The 23,701-nt window shown below is 38.0% G+C and overlaps 1 protein-coding gene and 1 pseudogene across 7 annotated transcripts in view; both read left to right on the top strand.

Annotated features, from left to right (window-relative positions):
* Positions 1-23,701, top strand: part of DOCK4 (dedicator of cytokinesis 4) — a 467,247-nt gene that overhangs the window by 214,806 nt on the left and 228,740 nt on the right. For all 7 annotated transcript variants that reach the window (XM_055347229.2, XM_031012977.3, XM_055347227.2 and 4 more), the window contains exons 7-8: positions 1,108-1,192; positions 8,191-8,342. In XM_055347229.2, coding sequence (XP_055203204.1) covers positions 1,108-1,192; positions 8,191-8,342 — 237 coding nt within the window. The remainder of the gene's footprint in view (positions 1-1,107; positions 1,193-8,190; positions 8,343-23,701) is intronic.
* Positions 9,290-23,218, top strand: LOC129523722 (large ribosomal subunit protein eL8-like; annotated as a pseudogene).

Genomic DNA, 23,701 nt, shown 5'->3' with positions numbered 1-23,701 from the left:
GCATGGAAGAATTTCAGAGTTTTTTAAAATACGAAAGTAAGAAAGCTGTGGTTCTATAATTGGAAGTGTGATGCCAGAAGGCTTCTGTGTTAGAAAGAGTGGTGATGTGAAAGGGATTTAGAACAAGTGATCCTCAGAGAACTGAGCATGCGGCCTTGGATGTGGTGGTTGAGGGGGCTCTGCTAGAGAAGAGGGTATCTCGGCCTTGATCGATAGGGCATTACACAGGCATTGTGTAGCCTTTGAGATGATCATGGAGGGTTAAGGAGATGAGCAGAATTGTGTGGCATTGGTGTCAGCATTGTACCGTGGGTGCCCTGGAGGGGATCATGCTAGGAAGGTCCCTAGAGGGAAGCTAACCAGAATAGAGTTAGACTCATGTTCCTCTGTTGATGGGAAGACATCACAAGTCAATTACCATACTTGGTACCTCTGAGGCTGGATATAACCTTAGAATACTTCTCAGCACAGCAAGCCACATGTCAGCCACAATGAAATCTGACATAAAGCGTTAAACTATTCTGCCAGCCCAGGCCCAAAACTCTTCCCCCATTTGCATTTCCTGCCTTTACTGAGTTTCTCCTAACGACTGACCTAAGAATTTGCTGTGAATAAGGACCATGCACAAGTTGCCAGAGATTCATATAAGAAACATGTTGACTCTGGGCACAGCTAGGTATACTGGGGCTAGGTCAAATTCTAAAGACAAAAGTTCCTTCCCCTCAACTCCAATTTCTAGAACCAAATGATGTCTAGCTCTAGTTTCCGTTCACTCCAGTGTGGAAGGCCTTCTCTCGTGATAATTTGAAGGGCGCTGAAGGCTCCACACCATATGGTGCTAAGGCCCCCAGTGGCAGGAGCACTCCACTGAGAGTGCCAGCCCATCCCTCCTGGATTTGCTTGTCTTTCTCACCTATGTTTTAAGTTTTGCCCAGTGTCCAGCGGAGTTATATTGTCTACCCCAACTGTGGTAACAAGTCATAGAAGGTGAGAGAAGCATGGTGGGTGATATACCTAATTTCCAAGTGATGTAGTAAAAAACCAATTGTTTTTAACATATTTCATGGAGGTAACTTTTCCCCAAAACTTTTGCAATTTGTTTTCTAGACAACTGGGACTGGACCTGGTGCCTAGGAAAGAGTACGCAATGGTGGATCCGGAAGACATCAGCATTACTGAGCTCTACCGATTGGTAGGTACAGGAAATCTTGGCTCCCAGTCTCCCTGCTAATTTTCTGGTTTCCATGGCACTCCTCATACTTGCTTGATTTTGTAAGAGCAGGATGTTCCAGGATTAATTTAGAGAGAGTAAAAAGACTTGAGAGCTGAGGTGACCATGCCCTCAGTACAGTACTGAGACACTACCTGTCTAAGAATAACATTATACTCTCCAGTGGGCCCTCAACGCCCAGGCACCAGGAAGTCGATACAAAGATGTTTTCAGTTCTTTTGCAAATCTTTCTACTTTTTGTCTAGTGTAGTGAAATGCTTACAAGTCACACATACTTATCTGTTGTGTTTGAGGACCATGCTGTAACTAATGGTGTTTCGTCTTGGCTCAGCAGCATGTTAACCCTCCTCCTGCCCCCATTAGCTCTATATACATATAGTGTTTGTGTGTGTGTGTCTATGTGTATATGTATATAATAGCACTATATACACCAACTACTGAAACGGTCTCCCTTAGTCTTCAACTGCTGGACTTACACCCACCCGTCCCAGACCCCAATCCATTCCTAAGTACTGAAGCCCGTGAATCATCCTAAAATATTTGATCATATTGCCCCTCATGGTCTCACTTATGACTTGAGTTTTTTTTCTAGTTACATGGTAAGTTAAAGTCCCGTTTTTTTGCTTGGCATCCAGGTTCCCCAAGTCTGGTCCAATCTGCCTTCTGTTTAACCTTGTATTCTTAAAATTGTATGAAATGTACCTAATATCTTGATATTAACTAAGTTCTGAAAATCCAAAATCAGAGAAGAGGGTGGTTGGGATGGGCTTTCAACGACCATCACCCTAACCATAATTGTGCTTTGATCTCATTACTGCTGCTTCTTACCATAAAGTTCCAAGAAGGACTGCCTATTGGAAATAGTAGACTCCTTTTTGGATGATCCTGCCTCTTTTGGCATATCTTTCCAAGCTTATTTTTCTGAGAATAATGAGATATTCTTAACCTGAAGATTATCCATATCTGAAAAATGTGGAGGAAAATTTCAGTAAGTCCACTGGGGATGCATCTGATTTGAGAAGGCAGTTCTTAATATTGCTTCCAGGTTTTTCCATGATCATCAAATTGATGTTCAGATTATCTACACTTCATTGTGTCAGTTGGAATCAATTCCATTTTTTAGGGGATATTCTTAATTGTATATTGAATTTCTTCAGAGTGGTGTTGTGTGCTGCTTGCCTTCATGACATCAGTACTAAACAGAGTATCTGGCATGTAGCGAGAACATAGAGGTCAATTAGTGGGAGACGAAGAAAGAAAAATAAGAGCATTCCAAGTTAAAGTCATCACTGCCTCTTAGCTTACATAACAAATATAATCTGTATAGTTTGTCTGTCATATCCTCTGATGTGGCATCTTTACTTTGGTTCATTTATTTAACTTATTGAACATCATATTCTTTCACTTTTAAGAACATCTCTCACTTAATTTTTAGGTTCCTTTAGGGAACACACTGTATATACCTCTATATGTTCAAGATAGTCTTGTACAGTGCTTTTGCACTTAGTAAGCACCCAGTCAATGCTTTGGAGATCATTATGGTATCATGAAAAGACTGTGGATTATTGGCCCCAAACAACTACATTTGTAATCTATCTCTTTCTTTTACCAGTTATTTGGGTCTTGGATTTATTATTTAATCTGTCAAAGCCTCAGTTTATTCATCTACTAAATGGGGAAATAATTATTTTCATGTTTATTATGAAGATTAGATAAGAAATATATGTAAAATGCCTTTCCTTGACAGATAATATTTGCACAACATGTAAGCATTTAGTCAGTTTTCATTCCTTCCTTATCTTTATTCATCTACATTGGAGAGCCAACAGGGTAAAAATAATTGATGCCTCATATTAGGGTTAGATTTGGCTGTGTCATGAAATAAATGAAAAGCAGAAGCTAAAACATGATAGAAATTTATTTCTTAAAGTATGCAAGTTTAGAAACAGGAATTTCTGGGTTTGGTTGTGGTTTTATGGTATGAAAAGAGCCTTATCTTTCTGCTACATTGAACATGGCTTCCATCACCAAGAACACCTTTAAGTGCAGTATAGCTGCAAGAGTTCTAGCCATCATATTTGCATTCCAGGCAGTAGGAAGGAGACAGGTTTCTCTCAGTTGATTCAAATACTTTAATGAACCTTCCTGGAAGTTCCGCACAACACTTGCACTTACATCTCATTGGCAGAGCTTAGGCACACCCCTGTATTTAGTTGAGTATGTCAGGTATTGGATAAATAACTGATGTGACACAAATATATTTTATTTTCCTGAGTTTGGTTTTGTGCATATGTAATTTTGTCTCTGTTCTTTTCATGTGACATTATATATGGGATGGCAAATTGATTTCACCTCTTTCAGCATTCCAGTTTATTGGTGGGTGGCTGTCTAGAGTTCAGTGTTGCTAAGATTCCAGGGTCTCATCTAGGGTCTCATTGATTAGCAATGTTGGCCGTTGGTGGGAAAGATAGCAAGGGATATTTTAGTATGTTACAGCTCAGATCCTAGTCCAAAGTCTTCATTTTACAGATGAAGAAAATAAAATGTGATTTGACATGAAAACTTATTTTCTCCTCAGTGCTGGTTGCACTTGACTATTTCCAAAACAGACTATAGCCCAAAAACAACTCAAATAGTTATAAGCTTCAGAAGAGCATGTGCTTTTCTTTAAGGCAGTTTCTTTTTCTTTTTTCCTTTATTTTTCTCTTCAACTTCTATTTTAAGTTCCGGGGTACATGTGCAGGTTGTGCAGGTTTGTTACGTAGGTAAATGTGTGCCATGGTGGTTTGCTGCACAGATCATCCCATCACCCAGGTATTAAGCCCAGCATCCATAAGGCAGTTTCTTTTTCAAGTTTTTGTTTGTATCCTGGCCTAGCAATAATAAGATTCTCTGTAGCCCTGGTATTTTTCTCATTCAACATGAAAGTGACTGACTATTGATTTCACCAGGGAGAGCTGGGAGGCACCATCACCAATCCCTTGTTGTTGTTTGGCAATTTATTGTCACTTTGGGTCAAGGACCTCAGCATGGAGGTTCAATGGCCCAACACAGAGGACATTTGTTTAATTGTTGCTGCTTTTCTTTTTTTACTTCTTCCTAGTCAATGTCATGTTTGAAACACAAGTGTTTGCATCTTACTAAATTCATATTGCATCATTAGAAAAAAAGTCTCACTTTAGTTTCTTGATAGCCCTGTTAGCAGATCTTTCTCACCTAATTGTGTTCATTTAAGCAGTAAAAGTGCTAAACAGCACAGTGTTAGCATATGTCCACTTAGATATTTTGGTTTAGTGCCAAAGGCAAGATTTCAATCCTTCTATAAATAAAGGGAGCCTTATTAGCCAGCTTCTCTCCTATTTGTGCCTGCAGGTTTCTATCTTTTTAGAATTTGTAAGATCATGCATCTGCTTACTCTGCAATTCTTAGAAGGTTAGACTAGCAGATCTCAGAGGGAACACAGTGGTTCTCACATGCAATTTCAACCCCAGGGGATATTTGGCATTGTCTGGAGACATTTTTCGTTGTCACAACAGGAGATGGGAAGGAGAGGTACTATTGGCATCTGGTAGGTAGAGGCTAGAAAAAGCTGCTAGATGTCCTACAAAGCCCAGGACAGCCCCCACAACAAGGAAATATTCAGCCTAGTTGTCAATAGCATTGAGGTTGGTAAACCCTGGTGTAGACAGTTCATTCAATAATTAATGCATTATTTGAAGATTAAAAATTTGAGTCAGTTAAATAAATCTTTGGGATGAATCTCTTTCTTCCCCTAATCAAAGAGCTAGTTCAACTGTTAAGCACAGTTAGAGTAACTGATAGGTGCATTTGTAGCCACAAATTATCTCAAGCCCTTGAAGTGTGAACTTGACTTTTTAATTTGATTGTAATAATACTTTCACAGAAATTTTTTAGCAGTTTGCGGAAGTACTGAATTACCAAGAGAAAAGAAAGTAATCATAACCTACTAAGTCCAAATGGGTCCTAGACCTGAAAGAATAGTGGGGATGGGAAGAGGGGTATTTTCAGTGCTAGAGTGTGCCAGATGTGAAGGCCCATGTTAAATGTGCAAAGGGTAAAGTCAGGCAGGCTTATTACTAGCATGTATTCAAAGAACAAAAGTTCCAAGCCCATAATTACTCGAAAGATGCAACAATACATTGTTTAGTTTGCTGTGATTTGCATCTGTCTGCACATGATCCTGATCAGTGATTCTCAACCCTCATTGCCCATTAGAATCACCTGGGGAGCTTTTAAAACTACCAGTCTCTGGACCCCCAGCCCCTAGAAATTCTAATTTAATTGTTCTGAGATAAGACCTGGGCATAAGTATTTTTTAAAAGCTCTCTTGGGGACTCTAAACTGCAGCCAAGGTTGAGAACCACTGATCTAGATATATTGGATTCATTGCATCGGTAAAGGAGCTAATTTGTTCTCCTCAATTCTTGTGAATGTCATGATTGGTGCAGGGAACTTTGCACTATTTGAGGTTAAGAGAGGATATCTCCTTAAGGTCTATTCTTTTCATGAGGTTTTTACATCTGTTTCTGTAGCTCTGGCCTTTAGTAGTCATTCGGTTCTTCATAGTAGCTCGTGCTCTGTTACCCTTTTAAGTAAGCATATGTTTATCTTTTAAGTAAATCAGTAAATAAGTTAGCAGTTCTGGCGGGGTGGAGGGGGGATGGGGAAGCCTTGTTAGTTAGAGGTGTATTTTTATGAACATAATGATGCCACTTTTGCCACAGTAAAAAAAAAAAAAAAAAATTGTTATAGCACAAAGTAGAGCAACCTTTATAGAAAACAAAGCAAAATCATTCTTTTTTCCTGCAGTTAGAATATTTTTCTTCAGGAACCTGTGTTTAGTAATTATAGCCCACACATGCCTCGATGCTTAGGTCTACTTTTAAAAACAACTTACTTACTCTCCACTTTTACGAAGAGATTCCCAGTGTACCTGTTGCGTATACAGTGATTGTAGATGAATTTAGCTAAATTTTTTCCACCTTTGCTTCTCAAGTGGTTCAGAATAAAAGTTTTAACTTCTAAGCACGAAAAAATTCTAGTGATTCTATGTTGCATTAACACTTGTAAATTTACATGACATTTTGGCTTCATTTGGTCATTCAGTAGTTTTTGAACTCAAAGGCGTAAAAAGATGGCTAATGTAGACATAGGGTCATTTACCTTGTCCCTCAACACAGGCTATGGCTCTGTTACAATGAAATTGAATTCCCTGAACTATTTTTTTAATTGTCAAAGTGATCCAAAAGAGGTAGTTTTGTTATTAGTCTGTGCTATGAAAGTGATAATCTTCCACATTCTTAGCACCTGTTCTATTAATACACAAGCCTAGCCACGTGTTTTTCCGGTACTCTTATCCTGAATCAGTGTTACTCGAAGTGTGGTCCAAGAAATGGCTGGACCGTGAACTGTTGGTCCAACTATACAAATGACAAGTAAATGATTAGAAACCTTTAGGGCATTTTGACATTGCCATGGCATTTTTATTGTATTTCATGAAAGAATCAGTCTGCAGGGAATTATGGGGAGAAACAACCTGGTCCCTCACTGCAAGCAGTGTGAGCCCTAACCTAGATAGGTAAATCCTGCACCCTCCTTACCTCTCAGCTAAAGTGCCATTTTCCCAGGATGCCTGCCCAGTCTCATGTCAAATCCCCACTTTTATACTCTCATCATAATCTGGATCTTTAGGCTGGGCGCAGTAGCCCACACCCATAATCCCAGCACTTGGGCAGACTGAGGCAGGAGGATCACTTGAGTCCAGGAGTTCAAGACCAGCCTGGGCAACATGGTGAAACCTTGTCTCTACAAAAAGTATGAAAATTAGCTGGGTGTGGTAACATGTGCCTGTAGTCCCAGGTACTCTGGAGGCCAAGGCAGGAGGATCGCTTGAGCCTGGGAGGTAGAGGCTGCAGTGAGCTGAGATCGTGCCACTGCAGTCCAGCCTAGGCAGTAGAGCAAGATACTGCCTCAAAAATAATAATAACAGTAATCTGGGTCTTTGCTTCCATTCATCACAGTTGCAGTTTTACATGTGTATGTGTGACAATTTTGTTCATGTCTGCTTCCCTTAGTAGTTAGATGCTGTGTGAAGGTGTGAACTGTTTCTGATTTTACTCATCATTGTGTTCCCGGGGCTTGGTACATAGGAGATACTTGAATGTATGTTGGATGAATGATCATCCCCATGTTATCCTCCTTCCTGGACTTGTGAATGATTCTTTTTCTCCCTCAACCTGTGGGAACTCACATCTTGTCTTACTGCCCAAGTTGAGCCTGGACTGGCTGTATTGAGGAAGGGATTCAAGGTGGACATAGATGTTATTCTTAGCTTTAGACACCTTGCTGGCTTTCCTAGGTCTCTCCCTATAGCGCCACAGCAAGTTAGAAACTATTATTTGCCACAGCCTGTCTCAGACAACTACCAGAACTTTACAATTTAGTATAACCTAAAAGAACTTTTAATTATGAGTAATGAGAAGTTATAACTTAGATATAATTTAGTCTGCTTTTTAAAAAGATGACTAATAATTTGTTCTCATCTTGGGAGTTGATAAGGGAGCAAAAGAATCCTTTGAACTTCCTGCTTCCTGAATCTACTCAGTGAGTTGTTATTTTAACATTAATGATTTTAAAAATTCTTCAAGCAAGGTTCCTTGATAATCTATAAACTTCACAGTTTCTTATTTTAGAAGTTGGAAGAAAATTTGGAACTTAACATCCAAAGTTAAATTGGATATCTTCCAGACTATTTCTATGTCCACAGTCTAAAAGACATAGAATGTATATTTTGCTGTGGATTTAGATACCAAATCCACAGCAAAATAAAAAGTTATGACATAGGACATCACAGTCACCTCATAGCTAACTAGTTTGTTGGGTCCTGTTATTTCCTTCAGTCCATGCTGATCGTGTTTTTGTTGGGGGGTGTCATTCAGATGGAACATCGACATCGGAAGAAAGACACCCCGGTGCAGGCCAGCAGTCACCACCTCTTTGTCCAGATGAAGAGCCTCATGTGTTCCAACCTGGGAGAGGAGCTGGAGGTCATCTTCTCACTCTTTGACAGTAAAGAGAACCGGCCAATCAGGTACCTGCACGTGGAGATAGGGTTTCGATGTCTTAATGTTAGAATGGTGGATATTTGTAATTGGCAAGCTGTGAGATATATATCTTGTATATTTTTTACTCCATCAGCTTCAATTTTCTCACCAGTAGAACTCTGAGTTTCTAAGCTGCCTGTTCTTTGGATGTTTCTGTGAGGGATGATGAATGCAGCATTCTTTGAAAAATTCAAAAGGGCTATAGAATCAGAATAATTGATATTAAATGGAAGTATGGCATGGATATCAAGTCTGTTATTTGTTTTAATTATTTTGTATTGGTAACATAAAGAAGATACAGATTCTCTGGAGAAGTTTGCTTATCACAGTCAGCATGCTGTATCTTTCAGATTTTCAGTAAACCATTCTGTTATTCTTATCCTATCTGGATCAAATGGTTTAAAGAGACAACTAAATACTTAGAAACCTTCCCATTAAAGTTTCAGAGCTTTGAGACGATAACTAATTTTCACATATTTCTTTTTCTTTCTCAGTTCTCTGAGTCTTACCTATTACAATTCTCTTTTGGTTCTCTTTTCTCTTTCAGTATTTAGAAAAGATATATGGCATATGTTTTGGTTGTTATTCGAAAGTCTCAACTCCTATGAAAACTTTTTTGTCTAAAATTTTTAATATTGGTTTTAAAGTTAAACACAAAACTTGCCGTCTTTCAAATTAAAAATTTCACAGATAAATTGAGAATTTGAATTGAATCACACAAATCACACACAATGACCTAACTGTACCATGCTTTAAAAAAATACTTTTCAATAAACACTAACAATTTTAGGCAATACCGAGTCTCATATATATATATAATAGGCACACATACACATATATATATACACATATATATACACACACATGCACACACACACACATTTGTGCGTGTGTGTGTATATATATATATATATATATATTTTTTTTTTTTTTTTTTTTTTTTTTTTTGAGATGGAGTCTTGCTCTGTCACCCAGGCAGTGGTGTGGTCTTGGCTCACTGTAACCTCCACCTCCTGGGTTCAAGTGATTCTCCTGCCTCAGCTTCCTGAGTAGCTTGCCCAGCTAATTTTTGTATTTTTAGTAGAGATGCGGTTTCACCATGTTGGCCAGGCTGGTCTCGAACTCCTGACCTCAGATGATCCGCCTGCCTTGGCCTCCCAAAATGCTGGGATTACAGGCGTGAGCCACTGCGCCTGGCCTATTATTTTATAAACAGAAAATAATCTTGGAGTAATTCTTTTCTGGTAAAATAGTTTTCTTTTTCTAGGGAATATGTGTGAAGTTTATTTTTAATGCAGTTACAGGCATAAAATCTTTGTTGAATTAGCTTATATCTTAGTCGTTATCTACTAGTAAGTGTACTTTTTATTTCTTGACAGTGGACTATGTCCATAGAATTTAGAAGGTGGTGTTTTGGTGCACCAGGGACAAAATTTATGAGGTGTGGAAATAACAGTGGTAATACAGTTTTAAAATCTACTTTCTACACTGTTAGAGGAATTGAATCAGTGTGTTAAAAGAACTTTGCCTCTTTACAAATCAGCACTACTAAAAAGGGAAGTAAAAGGCGGGAAAAACTGATCCAAGTTAGACTTTAGAAATGTGAAAGATTATTTAGAGATAATATTTGTTTGTATGTTGGAGTGTGTCTGGTTTACGGGTAGTTTAGATTACAAAATCTTTATAACATTATCTGTATAATATGTGATCTCTTTAATATGCTTTATAAACTATATGGAATGTAAAAGGAAGAACTGAAGTTCTTCTTTTGCTCATTTCTGTTAAACTAAAGTTTTTTTGTTCGTTTTTGTTTGAGACAGAGTCTTGCTCTGTCACCCAGGCTGGAGCTCAGTGGCACATTCTCGGCCCACTGCAACCTCCACCTTCTGGGTTCAAGTGATTCTTGTGCCTCAGCCTCCCAAGTAGCTGGGATTACAGACACCCGCCACCACGCCCAGCTAATTTTTGTATTTTTAGTAGAGACGGGGTTTCGCCATGTTGGCCAGGCTGGTCTTGAACTCCTGGCCTCAAGTGATTCCCCCGCCTTGGCCTCCCAAAGTGCTGGAGATTATAGGCATGAGCCACTGTGCCTGGTCGCCTGTTAAGCTAAAGTTTTTGTGGAATACAAACTCCCCTTTGCCACTTTGCATTATCATAGGATTGTACTAATTTGGGATTAATATTAGGTTGTCTCTAAATATCATCTCATTATAAACATTTTCAAATTTTCTCAAACATTCTAAATAGGTATTGATCTTCAGAGTGCTCCTTATTTTATTCCTATATCCTTAGCAAAAGTAAGATAATAACCCGGGTGCAGGGTCCGCCAAAATGTTGTGTTTGTGTTCCCCAGGTTCAAGCCAGGAGCTGTGTAGTTTTCCTGGTCTGTAATGTGGCTGGGCTGCCATGCCTGCCTACTTCCCCCTGGTCTCTCCCTCCGCTTTTCCCTCTCACTTCTGCCTTCATCCTCCCCTTTTGTCACCCTCCTCCCCATCCCTTTTCCTTCCTCCTCCTCTCTCTGTACTCCCCCATCACACACACACACACACACACACACACACACACACACACATATCCCTCTTCAATATCCCACCTGATCTGTAATGATCCTCGGAGAAATCAAGTAAGTCCCTTCCCACTGCTTCTCCTCAATGCGTTTGGTTATCTGTGGCTCTCACCTCTCAAACTCACAATCACCATAAAGGTGATTGGCAAAAAAATGAATAAGTATCACAATATATGCTTACTAGATGTTTGGAACAGCCTCAGATTTATCTTCTTGGTGTTTCTGAGGCCTTAGGCCACACAGTGATTGTTTTCTTTTAGGAAGTGTTCAAAACCTTGTAATGAGTCAGTTTGGTTCAAACTGCCGGGAACACAGGGCAGTTCACCGTCCCTGCATGAAGAGGCCTTAGGATGCACAGATCTGAAGACTGGGCTTGGCTCTTGTCTCTGCAGTTGATGGTGACTCTGCAGCCCTGACCCCTTTACTTCCTTCTATTTTTTTCTTTCATCTTGGAACTCCTAACAGTTCTTGCTGCCTTCATCCCACCTGGTGTAGGTAATGAGTATCAAATGTCTGCATCTTCTCAGAAAAAAGTACTGTGAATGTGAGGTGTGATTTTAAGGCATTGTTATATTTCTTCTTATTTGTGAGTGTTTTAAAATTTTGTATTTCTTTTAAACTTTTTATTTTAGAAAAATTTCCAACATATATAGAAGTAGACTATTGTAAGGAACCCTTATGTACCCTCCACCAGCTTCAACAACTATTAACATAAGTTTGATCTTGTTTTAACCACATTCCTTTCCAATTTTTGTGTTTACCCCCAGATTATTTTGAAGCAAATTCCTGACCTCATAACATTTTCAAATGTAAAAAAAAAGGAACTCTAAAGGAATTATCATCTAAAAAATTAATATTCCTTTAACATCATCAAATATTCATTTGCCATTGGATTCAGATTCCCCCATTGACTCATAAACATTGTTTTACAAATTGTTCAAATTGAGATCCAAATAAAGTCCATATGTTGCAGATAAGTCTTATAAGTAAATTTCAGCTCTAGCTTCCCTCTTCCTCTTAAATTCCTGCAACTTATTTGTCATTTGGTTTATTTCTTTTTGAGAGTTCAAAGTCTAATTGCAAACGTTTAAAATCAGTGGACAAAAGATGGTATAGTTAAGTGAATGCTTGTGTTATTAAATAGGAGGGTTAGTGCTATAATTTACAAAAAGTAAAATGCCAGAGGAAAAGAAGTCAGTATACAAAAAAGATACTTGCACACTCATGTTTTTAACAGCACAATTTGCAATTGCAATAATATGGATGCAGCCCAAATGCCCATCAATCATTGAGTGGATAAAGAAAATATGATATATATATATATGCGCCATGGAATACTAGTCAGCCATATAAAGGAATGAAATAATGGCTTTTGCAGCAACCTGGATGGAATTAGAGACCATTATTCTAAGTGAAGAAACTCAGGAATGGAAAACCAAACATCGTATGTTCTCACTCATAAGTTGGAGCTAAGCTATAAGGATGTAAAGGCATAAGAATGATACGATAGACTTTATGAACTCCGGGGAAATGGTGGGAGGGTGATTAGAGATAAAAGACTACACATTGGGTACAGTGTACACTGCTCAGGTGATGGGTGCACCAAAATCTCAGAAATCACCACTAAAGAACTTCTTTATGTAAAAAATTGAAAAAAAAAATTAAAGATAGAAGGACAGAGAACTAGAGATGTGATAAAACATATGATAAGTGTTAATGACAGAATCTAGGTAGTATGTATATATATGTTCACTGGAAATTTTTTTTGTTTATATTTAAAAATTTCCATAATAAATGCTAAAAAACGTAAAAAAAGGTAGAATGTAGTCTAAATAATCTTTATGGCTTCAGTCTGGCCATTGATCACAGAATGTTACCTTGTCCAGGTACAGGTGGAGGGACCAACATGTGCAAAACCTGTAGAGGACAGATTAGGAAACAGGGTGTTTATTCCTCACATAAGACAGATAAGTGGTTAGTACTTTAAAAAAAAATTCCTCCTTTAAGAAGCAAACAGCCAGTATTTATTGAGCACTAACCATCTGCCATACTCTGTTCTAAGTGCTTTAAATATGTTATTAGCACCAATTTTACAGATGAGGAAGCCAAGACACCGAGAGGCTAGAGAAGGTGACCAAGCTTCTCTAAGTCGCAAAAGGCAGAGCAGAGCTGCAGACCCCGTGCTCTGGCCCAAAGCCTGCCCTCTGAACCACACCACCAGCAGTCGCATCAGAATCACTGCCTAAGCACTTCAGTATTTGTCTGAAAGTTTTCATAGTTAAACAGGATTTTATTGGCCAGAATTGGAGCTTTAGAGACTGAAAGTCTTAATAATAAATTGTTATGAATTCTTGATAATGGTAATACTGAAACTGATATAGGGCCTCAGAAATTGTCTATGCTATAGAAGTTGGGTTTTAAATTGAGTCCTTCTCAAAATACTTCAAGAATAGCAAAGTGGCTCCTCCAGCTACCCATGAAGTGGAAAGGAAAGAAGGCCAAGAGGAAGAAGGTGGCCCTGACCCCTGCTGTCTTGAAAAAGCAGGAGGCCAAGAAAGTGATAAATCCCCTGTTTGAGAAAAGGCCTAAGAATGTTGGCATTAGACAGTACATCCAGCCCAAAAGGGACCTCCCCGGCTTTGTGAAATGGCCCCGCTATATCAGGTTGCTGTGGCAAAGAGCCATCCCCCGTAAGTGGCTGAAAGTGCCTTCTGCGATTGACCAGTTCACTCAGGCCTTGGACCACCAAACAGCTACTCAGCTGCATAAGCTGGCCCACAAGTACAGACCAGAGACAAAGCAAGACAAGAGGCTGTTGGCCCAGGCTGAGAAGAAAGCTGTGGCAAAGGGGATGTGTCCACTAAGAGACTACCTGTTCTTTGAGCAGGATTAACACTATCACCACCTTGGTGGAGAACAAGAAGGCTCAACTGATGGTAACTGCACATGACGTGGATCCCATTGAACTGATCGTCTTCCTGCCTGCCCTGCGTCATAAAATGAGGATCCCTCACTGCATTATCAAGGGGAAGGCAAGACTAGAATGTCTAGTCCACAGGAAGACCTGCACCACTGTCGCTTTCACACAGGTTAGCTCGGAAGACAAAAGAGCTTTGGTTAAGCCAGTGGAAGCTATCAGGACCAATTACAACAACAGATACGATGACATCTAACATCACTGGGGAGGCAATTTCCTGAGTCTAAAATCTTTGGCTCACATTCCCAAGCTGGAAAAGGCAAAGGCTAAAGAACCCACCACTAGACTGGGTTAAATGTACACTGTTAGTTTTTTTGTACATAAAAATAACAATTCTCCTCAAAAAACAAAATAGCAAAGTGGCATCAATTCTTACTTTATGCTAGTGATCAAAATCTTAGATTAAGTACTTAGATATGTCCAATACAGAAGGAGCCAGCATGTAAAAGTACTCCCTTTCTCATTCACTCAGTAGAATTATGAAGCATGTAGTATCTCCTTAGTACCAGGAAGAGTACATTTCCTGATAAGAACTTGTCATTGAAGCTGGACCATATTTAGAAAGCCCATTACTTTTGTTTCTAAACAATTACTGAATATCCCTGAAGGTGGCCCAGTATGTTAAGCCTGCAAAGTGTGTTTTGGGCACCTCTCGCAGTGACTTAAGATTGAGGCCCCTTCCCACGGCATCCTGCTCAAACACACCTACTCCAGGCCTCTTTTCCATTTTACCTTCCTCACTTGTTTATGTCACATCACCAGCCCAGCGTCTCCTGAAGGCACAGCCACATTGGAGAGGCAAAAATCACATACTTTTATTTGAGGTGTATACAGTCTTGACACAATTTCTCTCTATAAAAGATAATTATTAGTTTTATAAAACGAGTTTTCCAGATTTTTACATGAGCCAATTGTTCTTAGAGCATATTTATCTGGTTGAAAGTTTATGACTTCTCCAGCCCTCAAGGGTATTACTGGGAAAGGGAGGGAATCATTTCTCTGCAAATCATCTGTAATTTTATTACATTCATTTAACACTTATGTAAATGCTTATTATATTCCAGGCACCCTTCTAAGCTCTTTAAGAAATATTAATTTAATCAGCCCTTGTAACACTCTATACAGTGGATACTACTAATATCCACATTTTTATAGATGGGGAAACTGAGGCACAGAGAGTTTTTTTTTTTTAATAACTTGCCCAAGGTCGTACAGCTCACATGTGGTGGAGCTGGTATTCTAACATGGCAGTTTATGTAGGAATCTGTATTCTAAATCACTGCTCTACACTCATACTCATCATGTACAGTATCTATAAGATTCTATATTCTTCATCAACCTATTTTTACTCACCAGTGTGTAATAAGGGGTCTGTCGAGGGTTTGTAGTTTTAGGAAACTAGAGTGGGAGGGACTTGACCTCCTTAAGAATTGACAGGAAAGATCCAGTAATGAGGGAGAGGGGAAATCACTGATCGTCCAAGGTCCCTTAGGAGGCATCAGGAAACAGATTTGAGTTTGCTGATGAGGAGATTAGCCATGGGCCAGAGAAAGAAAGAGACAGAAGAATGTGGACATGCATAAACTGAGGTGTAGGATTGGGCATATGAGTTTTTGTTACATACAAGCAAACTACTTAGCATTGTTTGCTACTGTGTCTCCTTTAGCTTGCATTTAAAATTGGCTTCTGTACTACATGGTGATAGAGTCATGGTATTTGTTTATGCTTTCCATAGGTTGTGCAGCTACGGATGTGTATATTAATTCTTATCTCTCCTGTTTTGGCATATGTCAATTAATCTACTACAGACAGTAAATTTTATGGACCAGTGAAAACAAAGCTGTTTACTGGTTGACTACCTCCCTTATAACTTTTCATTACTTTGTTTACTGATGTACTCTAGGGCGTCATCAGTTAAAGTTGTAAATTTGTCTTGCGACTAATCTATTAACGTATTGCATTCTCATCAGAGAATATATTTAATAGGACCTGAGTACCACCAGTTGGTACTCAGCTGGCACAGGGCTGCTCATGCATGTGAGCTGCTGGCGTGGGCTTTTATTTGAGAAAATAGCACCAGGGTAGTACTTCTGGAAAAAGTGTTATCCCGATGATTAAATACAAAAAGTCTTAATTAACTACAGATGAGGTTTACTGTCTGCTTGTAACTTATTCACATACTTTTCTGAAGCTAGGTATTTTTCCTAACATCACACCATTAAACTCCATTTTTCTTGAAATACTTCATTTCCATATAAATTTTGTATTGCCTACAATTACCTTCTATTTGGTATATCATTCCATTCTATCATTTAAGAAAAGAAAGTAATGAATGCAATTGGTGAGGTAAAGATTTTTTTAAATATGGAAATATGGATTCATACTGAATTCCGAAATACATCTGGATATCTCTTCACCCCCAAGACACATACCTTTGTGTGTCTTGTGTACCGCATAGTAATCTAAGTGGCCAGATTCTGGAGTCAGATGGCAAGAGTTCAAGTCCTGGCTTTGTCATTTAGTGGCTGCCTCAGTTTTGGGAAGTTAATTCATGTCTCTCAAGGCTGTTAACTTGTCTGATAAGTAGAGATAATAATAGTACTTTCCCCATGGGGTTATTGGAGGATGAAATTTAGTGTAATACTTTCCACCTGATAATTGGTCAGTAAATCTTAGTTATTAGAATGATTATTTTTAAAAACCAGTACAGGAAATACACTTAACATAACCAGAAATAATATGTGTTGATTGCTCTTGAAGCCTTAAAGAAATATGTTCCAAGGAACTGTTTATTTTTTTAGGTATATGGTATTATAGTTATGTAATATTTAGAGAGACCTACTAGTAAAAGGTAAAATGGAATCAGAGGTGTGATTTGCTTTAAAATACTTCCGCAATGGAAGAACAAAGAGAAAGAAAAAGCAAAAAGGAGAAAATATGACAAAATATGTGGAGAAAATATGACAAAATTTCTTGGTTATGAATTCCCTGTGATAGGTATATGAGCTCTTGGTTGAACTTCTAGCATATAGTATATATAGTTAATGAATTACCTGCTTAAAATTTATTAATGTTTTCATAGTGTATGTAGGCCATAAAGCAATGAGAAAAGACATTTTTTTCCAATGTCTTTAAAGAACATTGGATTGGTTTAGTCACTAGCCCCATAGATGATGGTCTGAATTCCATTCTGCCTAGAATAATAATACTCGTTACATGAACTGACAGTTAAGTTTTTCATAATGTACTTGACAAAACTTAAGAGGAATGTTTTCTTAATGGTCTAGGACATTGAGTGTTATATCACACATATGTTATAATAATATTCCCCTTGAAGCACGAGCCTTGATTCAGACTTAAAATAGGCAGCTTTTAGAAGATTAATAAAGATTCTGTGAGAGAAAATACCTTGTATGCTTAAATCCTTAAAGGATTTTTGCCTTACAGGCAAAATCAGTGCCACCTTCCTAGAAATTCTGAATAAGTATAGTTTTATCCTCCCAAAGGTGAGGGAATTCCAGTTGTAAGAATGCACATCACCTCTACCCATTCACTAGTTCATTCACTCACTATGAAAGCATGGTAAGAGTAAGTGAAGTGTTGTGTGCCAGCTGTCCGAGACCCTTTGAGCATTTGTAGAGGTTTAAAGTTGAATCCTGAAGCAACGGCAGAAGGAATCCAGACACAAGTGAAGGAATCTACTTTGAAAAAGAGGAAGGACACTTCTTTTATTAATGCGGAAGATGAAGGAAGTGAAATGGGTATAAAATGCTGAGATGGAATCAAGAGACTTTGGGTTTGTGGCCTTGATCTTTTTTAAGTAAAGTGGGAAACAAGATCAGCTGCCATTGGAGAGCAAAAGAGAGGACAGAGGGAGCTGAGGACTGAAAGTGAGTTGTAGGAAGAAGGCAAGCAGACGTGGAGCAAACGTGTGATAGGGATCCAGCAATCCAACCCCCGTGCATGCATCTAAAGAAATGAAACCAGTGTGTGCAAGAGATATCTGCACTTCCATGTTGACTGCAGCACTATTGACAATAGCCAAGATATGGAGTCAACCTAAGTGTCCATCAACAGATGAATGGATAAAGAAAATGTGGTATATATACACTTTGGAATACTATTCAGCCTTAAAAAGAAGGAAACTCTGTCATTTGGGACAACATGGATGTACCTGGAGGATATTATGTTAAGTGAAATAAGCCAGGCACAGAGAGACAAAGAGTGCATGATCTCACTGCATGTGGAGTGTAAAAAAGTTGAACTCATAGTGGAGAGAAGAAGGGGGATTACTAGGGATTAGGGGAGGGGATTTTGGAAAAGTAGGATACAAAATTTCAGTTGGATAGGAGGAATAAGTCCAAGAGAGCTATTGTACAACATGGTGGTTATGGTTAATAGCAATGTATTATATACTTGCACATTGCTAAGAGAGTAGATTTTAAGTGTTTTCATCACCAAAAAAAAAAAAAAAAAAAAAAAGCACATGAGGTAAAGCACATGTTTTACCTCATGGTAGGTTAGCTTGATTTATCCATTCCACAATGTATACATATTTCAAAACAACATGTTTTATTTAGAATTGATAAATATATACAATTTTTATTTATAAATTCTTTTTTCTTTTTTCTTTTTTTTTTTAAGACAGAGCCTCGCTCTGTTGCCCAGGCTGGAGTGTAGTGGCACGATCTCGGCTCACTGCAACCTCTGCCTCCCAGGTTCAAGCGATTCTCCTGCCTCAGCCTCCAAGTAGCTGGGACTACAGGCATGTGCCACCATGCCCTTGCTAATTTTTTGTATTTTTAGTAAAGACGGGGTTTCACTGTGTTAGCCAGGATTGTCTCCATCTCCTGACCTTGTGATCCTCCCACCTCAGCCTCCCAAAGTGCTAGGATAACAGGCGTGAGCCACTGCACCCAGGCCATTTATTTATCAATTCTAAATAAATAAATAAGTAAAATGTTAAAAATATATAAATAATTAAGTGTAAAAAAGAAAAGTGTAATAGGGAGTGAGTGAGGGCTCATAGAATTGCTGAGTGCAGTGACGGCCGCACCAATGGGAGACGTCTGAAATTGCTAGTGCATCCAGACTCCCAGGTTAGCTTTTGCTGGACGTGCTTAGCAAATAGGGATCAGAAGCAGGTGGTAAGGTTGGAGACTGAAACATCATAGGTGGAAAAGAATGAGAAAATTGAGAATTCTGTGTCACAAGGAAAATCTAAGAAGTTACCATCATAGCTTCCAATGGGTGAGGCTGATACAATCTAATAGCCTTTTCAATTTTAAAAGGAAATGAAAGAACTATGCTTCTTTTGAAAAGACTGAGTTGCTAGGAAAATTTTTCAAGAGCTTACAGAAAGAACTGTTAGGGAGAATTGTTATTTGGCCCAGACTAGTAAAAAATGCTAATATTTTTGTGTATGTATGCTAGTACATAACATAGTTAAGAGAGCAGATATGGCTTTTTCATTCCCTGCACTGTGCTGGTATTTCTCGTCTCATACATCATTTAAAATGTATAGCATGATCGCAGAAGTTCAGCATCTATATTGTTATATAAATTAGGAGCATATATTGTTTTGAACATCAGTCATGGGCATAGATCCCTTTTTGTAGCTTCATGTTATAAAATCAGCTCAAAAATGTGACGTCTCCAAAGCAGAGCAGTAATGTAGGGAAAATGTCTGACCGGCCAGACATGCAGGGAGTGCAACTTCGTTTGAGAACAAAAATAGATGGAGATGGCATTCAGACACCCTCCTTGGATTGTGGCAATATCAACTATTCCATATGGCCCAGAGCATTTCCTGCCATGTCTAGACATGCTGGCACAGATTTCTCTGTGGGTGTCTGCCTGCATGTCAGTGACCCACAGCGACCTTCCCTCCGGCCTCCTGTTGAAAGGCACTCCTGCTTTCTGCCCTCCCTCTTCTCCATCATTTGATTGCTCCAGCAGGTGCATGAAATGTGGGAGTGTTGTCACTTCAGAGTTAATCAGATTTGCGGTTTACTCCCCCTTTGGTCACACTTCTGTGTAACATAAAAAAGAAAATCACAAATAATTGCTTTAGAGATGCTGTGATGTCAATAATGGGAGAGTTTTAAATATGAAATGAGCAAGGAGGAGGATCTAAATTAATACACAACAAGCAAAGAAATGCTTTATTCATACTGAGAGCACCCAGGGTAGAACTGATTCACTTTTTTCTCTGTAGCTTTTTAAGAGCCATACAATTCTAGTTGTTTTCGAAGTTGTAAATTACTGCATCATTATAATGTGTTATTATAATAATAGGTGGCCAGAAATTCCAAGTTGCAGAAAACCAAAAACTCATAGAGTCAGTGAACTCAGAACTGACTTTCTCTTTCCCTTTCACTCTTAAGCTGTGATTATTCAAGCTACTTGTCTCTTTTTACTTAAATAGTGCAGGATTTTAGAAAGTGACCAGAAGGTCCTTTTACACCTACTCCTGTGTTTTAAAAGATAACCAGACTGATGTTCTTTTCACTAGGATTCGGGTCATCTCTGTCTTTTTTCCTTTGCCCTATGTCTGCTACCCATAAGGTATTCAGAATTATTTAGTTTTCCTAAGTTCCCTACAGGATAAGCTATGGTCACACTTAGCAACCCACCTCACAAGGACTTCTTTGGTATTCAAGGCCATTTGTGTTGTAAGATGGTTCAACATTAACAAAGGAATTGTTAATGATGAGTTCTTCTTAGTTCCTTTTCCAAAGATAAGACTTTGCCCACTCATCATCTAGATGTTTTCAGCACCTTGTAGTGTGCCTGACACAGGGTTGGGATTGATGCAGTTAGAGGAAGCTTACAAGTCTTAGACTGTTGTTGAGGCAAAGCATTAAGAGATCACACTATTATTATCTTAATTTTTTGCTATCATCTTTCCACTGCAGTGGGGATGTGCTTATTAAGAAGAGAGGGTACTCAAAGTGTTGAGTGCATCAAAAATGTTTATAGAGTCGTTTCATGTTACACTGTGCTAATAAGAACTGTGCTCTCAGCCCTGTCTCTGGGGAAACATCATTTGCAAACACTGTCATGCTAAAAAAGTACATAAAAGTTGTCAGATAAATGTGTAGCATCTTTCCCTAAGTATTTCCATGTAGAGATTTTTGGACTACAAATTAAATAGAGACTGCATCTTCTTTTTATTTCAGTTGAGCTTTATGAAGTTCACACTGTTCTTGTGGAATTGCTGATGTTCATTTGTTCATTCATTTATTTATTCAGCAAACAATTCTTGCTGTCCTTCTCAGGGCCAGACACTCATTTGGACACTGGGAACACATCATTGAATAAAACAGGAACAAAAAATTCCTGCCTTCATGCCATTTATTAATATGTTGTAAGACAATTTGACATTAACAAAGCAATTATCAATGATGCAGTCCTTGTTAGTTCCTTTTCCAAAGATAAGACTTTGCTAGTAGACACAGCTTATAGTCTACTAATGTTCAAAATACTCAAGCAAGTATTTTTTCCAAGTTGTTTAGTTATATAGTATACCTCTAAGGATTTTAGTTGAAATGAACTTTGGGATTTCTAAAGTCTTCTGAACTTGGAGTCATGGCTATCTTTCTTAAATCAACAGTCAGTCAAAATCATTTCCTTAATTCACCAGTTTCTTTATCATCCTTTTGTATGGTACCCAATATGCAATTTTTATTTTACAAAAGTATTTCACATTTCTTAACAATAAATCAAAATCATTTCCTTATTTCACCAGTTTCTGTATCAGCCCTTTGTATGGTATCCAATATGCGATTTTTATTTCACATGTCTAAAGCAATGGTTCCTAACTTTTTCAGTACCAAAGATTTCTTTTTAAAAGTATATAAACTATAGACTTCAACAGAAAATAATATACCTGTTCTCATAAGCATTAACATTTTCCTATCAGTTAAGCTTTGTAGCTCCCAGGTTAAAAAAGCACCTGATCTTCAAAAAATACAGTTGAATGAGTCATCTAATTAATAAATAGTATTTAATGATGCTTTCGATCATTTTCATTTTTAAAAGTTATAATGAATATAAAGAATCTATCAGTAAGATGTTGTGTCCATCAGTAAAAGCTATTGGAATGGAAATTTGATTTTGGCTTGTAAAGCAAAATGTATCTGAAACAGATCTCAGTCAATTTAGTTTGTTTTGCCAAGGTTAAGGGCATGCACCTAGGAGACAGGTCTGTGCCTTTCTCCGAAGATGAGAATATTGAGACTTCATATTTAAAGGGGAAAGGCAGGCTGGAGGGGAAAGAAGAAGATGGTCACATTACTGAATCCACATGTTGCAAGAGAAAAGAAATAGATAGGGGAATAGTCAATTATGTATTCATCTCACGCTCAGTAAATGAACACTTTACAGACAATAAGGTGAACATAGAGTAACTACCTGTGGAGATATTTAACTTGTTATCTGTAGCTCTCTGCTTAGGAGCAAAAGGAAAGGCAGCTTCTTGCGTGACTCAGCTTTCAGCTTAATCTTCTTCCCTTTGGCAGAGTGAATTGGGGGGTCCCAAGTTTTTATTTTCCTTTCACAGACATAATTTCATGAAAAAAAGAAAATCTCTCTAAGATAGTAAATGCATGAACGATTTATTATACTTAACTGTTTTTGCAGGGCTTGAATGACATGGATTTTTATACTTATTCTGTGTTTATTTATGGCTTTTCTGCCTTTTTAAGAAACTGCATGCTTCAACTCAGAGTACTTATAAAGAGCTCAGGTTTACTTTACTTTAACTTTCCTTATTATAGACATTCCTAATGAAAAGATGTTAGAAAGGTCAGAATAATTTCTGAATATAGATCAGAGTGATTCTTTTCTCATGAAATGTCAAAGATACAGTGTTTACAATGATCAAATGATATAAATTCCCAGAATGATAAGCAGAACGTATTCTGCCTACATACAGGCTTTCTCATTTCATGGTCCCTGTTTGTGTTGACCAGATCCTCTCTGTGCCTACTTTTGGTTACTTCTCTAAGGAACTCATTTTTTAGTGAAATTCTTAATGAGTTCTCTAGAGAGAGACTCAAGCAAGTATTTTTCTCAGTTTAGTTATACAGCAGGCCTTTTTCTAAGGATTTTACTTGAAACGAACTTCAAGATTTGTAAGGTCTCAAGTCTTCTGAACTTAAAGTCACAGCTGTTTTTCTTAAATCAACAGTCAGTCAAAATCATTTCTTTAATTCACCAATTGCTTAATCTGATAACAGCACAGAAGATGTGAAACAGCAGCTGATCTGAACATTATTTATAATTTTAAAGAGTATTATATTCCTTTTTTTATTGAATTTTACCTTCCTAAAAACTCTTTCCTAAAATTTTACCTTTCCTAAAAACAGAGATATTTGTTTCAGATATCTTTATTTTTCTGCAAAGACAAATAGCGTGACGGAGAATATTGTACACAATAATCATCCTGACTAGTAAGAAAGAATTGGCTTGTTATTCAAAATTGGCAATGGAATTGGCTATAGTTTAAAAATATGTCTCCTGTTGTGTCATTCAACTAAACCCAAATTCTTTATGTGCCAACAAAGCCATCACATCATTTGGTTGCATAGTCCTGAACACTCAATTATTTGTAAGGTGAATATGGACTTGAGCATTAATATTTTTAAAAGAAAACATCATCTAGCTCCTCTTTAAGTGAACTCTGGAAACAGTTGTATCAGAGATCTTCCTCTTTCCATTTCCCTTTAATCAGAAGAGCTCATGACTCTAACTTTGCTTTAGTTTTAGAATTAGAAAGCACATTAATAATCTTATCTAGG

The sequence above is a fragment of the Gorilla gorilla genome, chromosome 6 (genome assembly GCF_029281585.2).
Source record: "Gorilla gorilla gorilla isolate KB3781 chromosome 6, NHGRI_mGorGor1-v2.1_pri, whole genome shotgun sequence".
NCBI lineage: Eukaryota > Metazoa > Chordata > Mammalia > Primates > Hominidae > Gorilla > Gorilla gorilla.
This window is presented reverse-complemented; position numbering and strand designations above follow the sequence as displayed.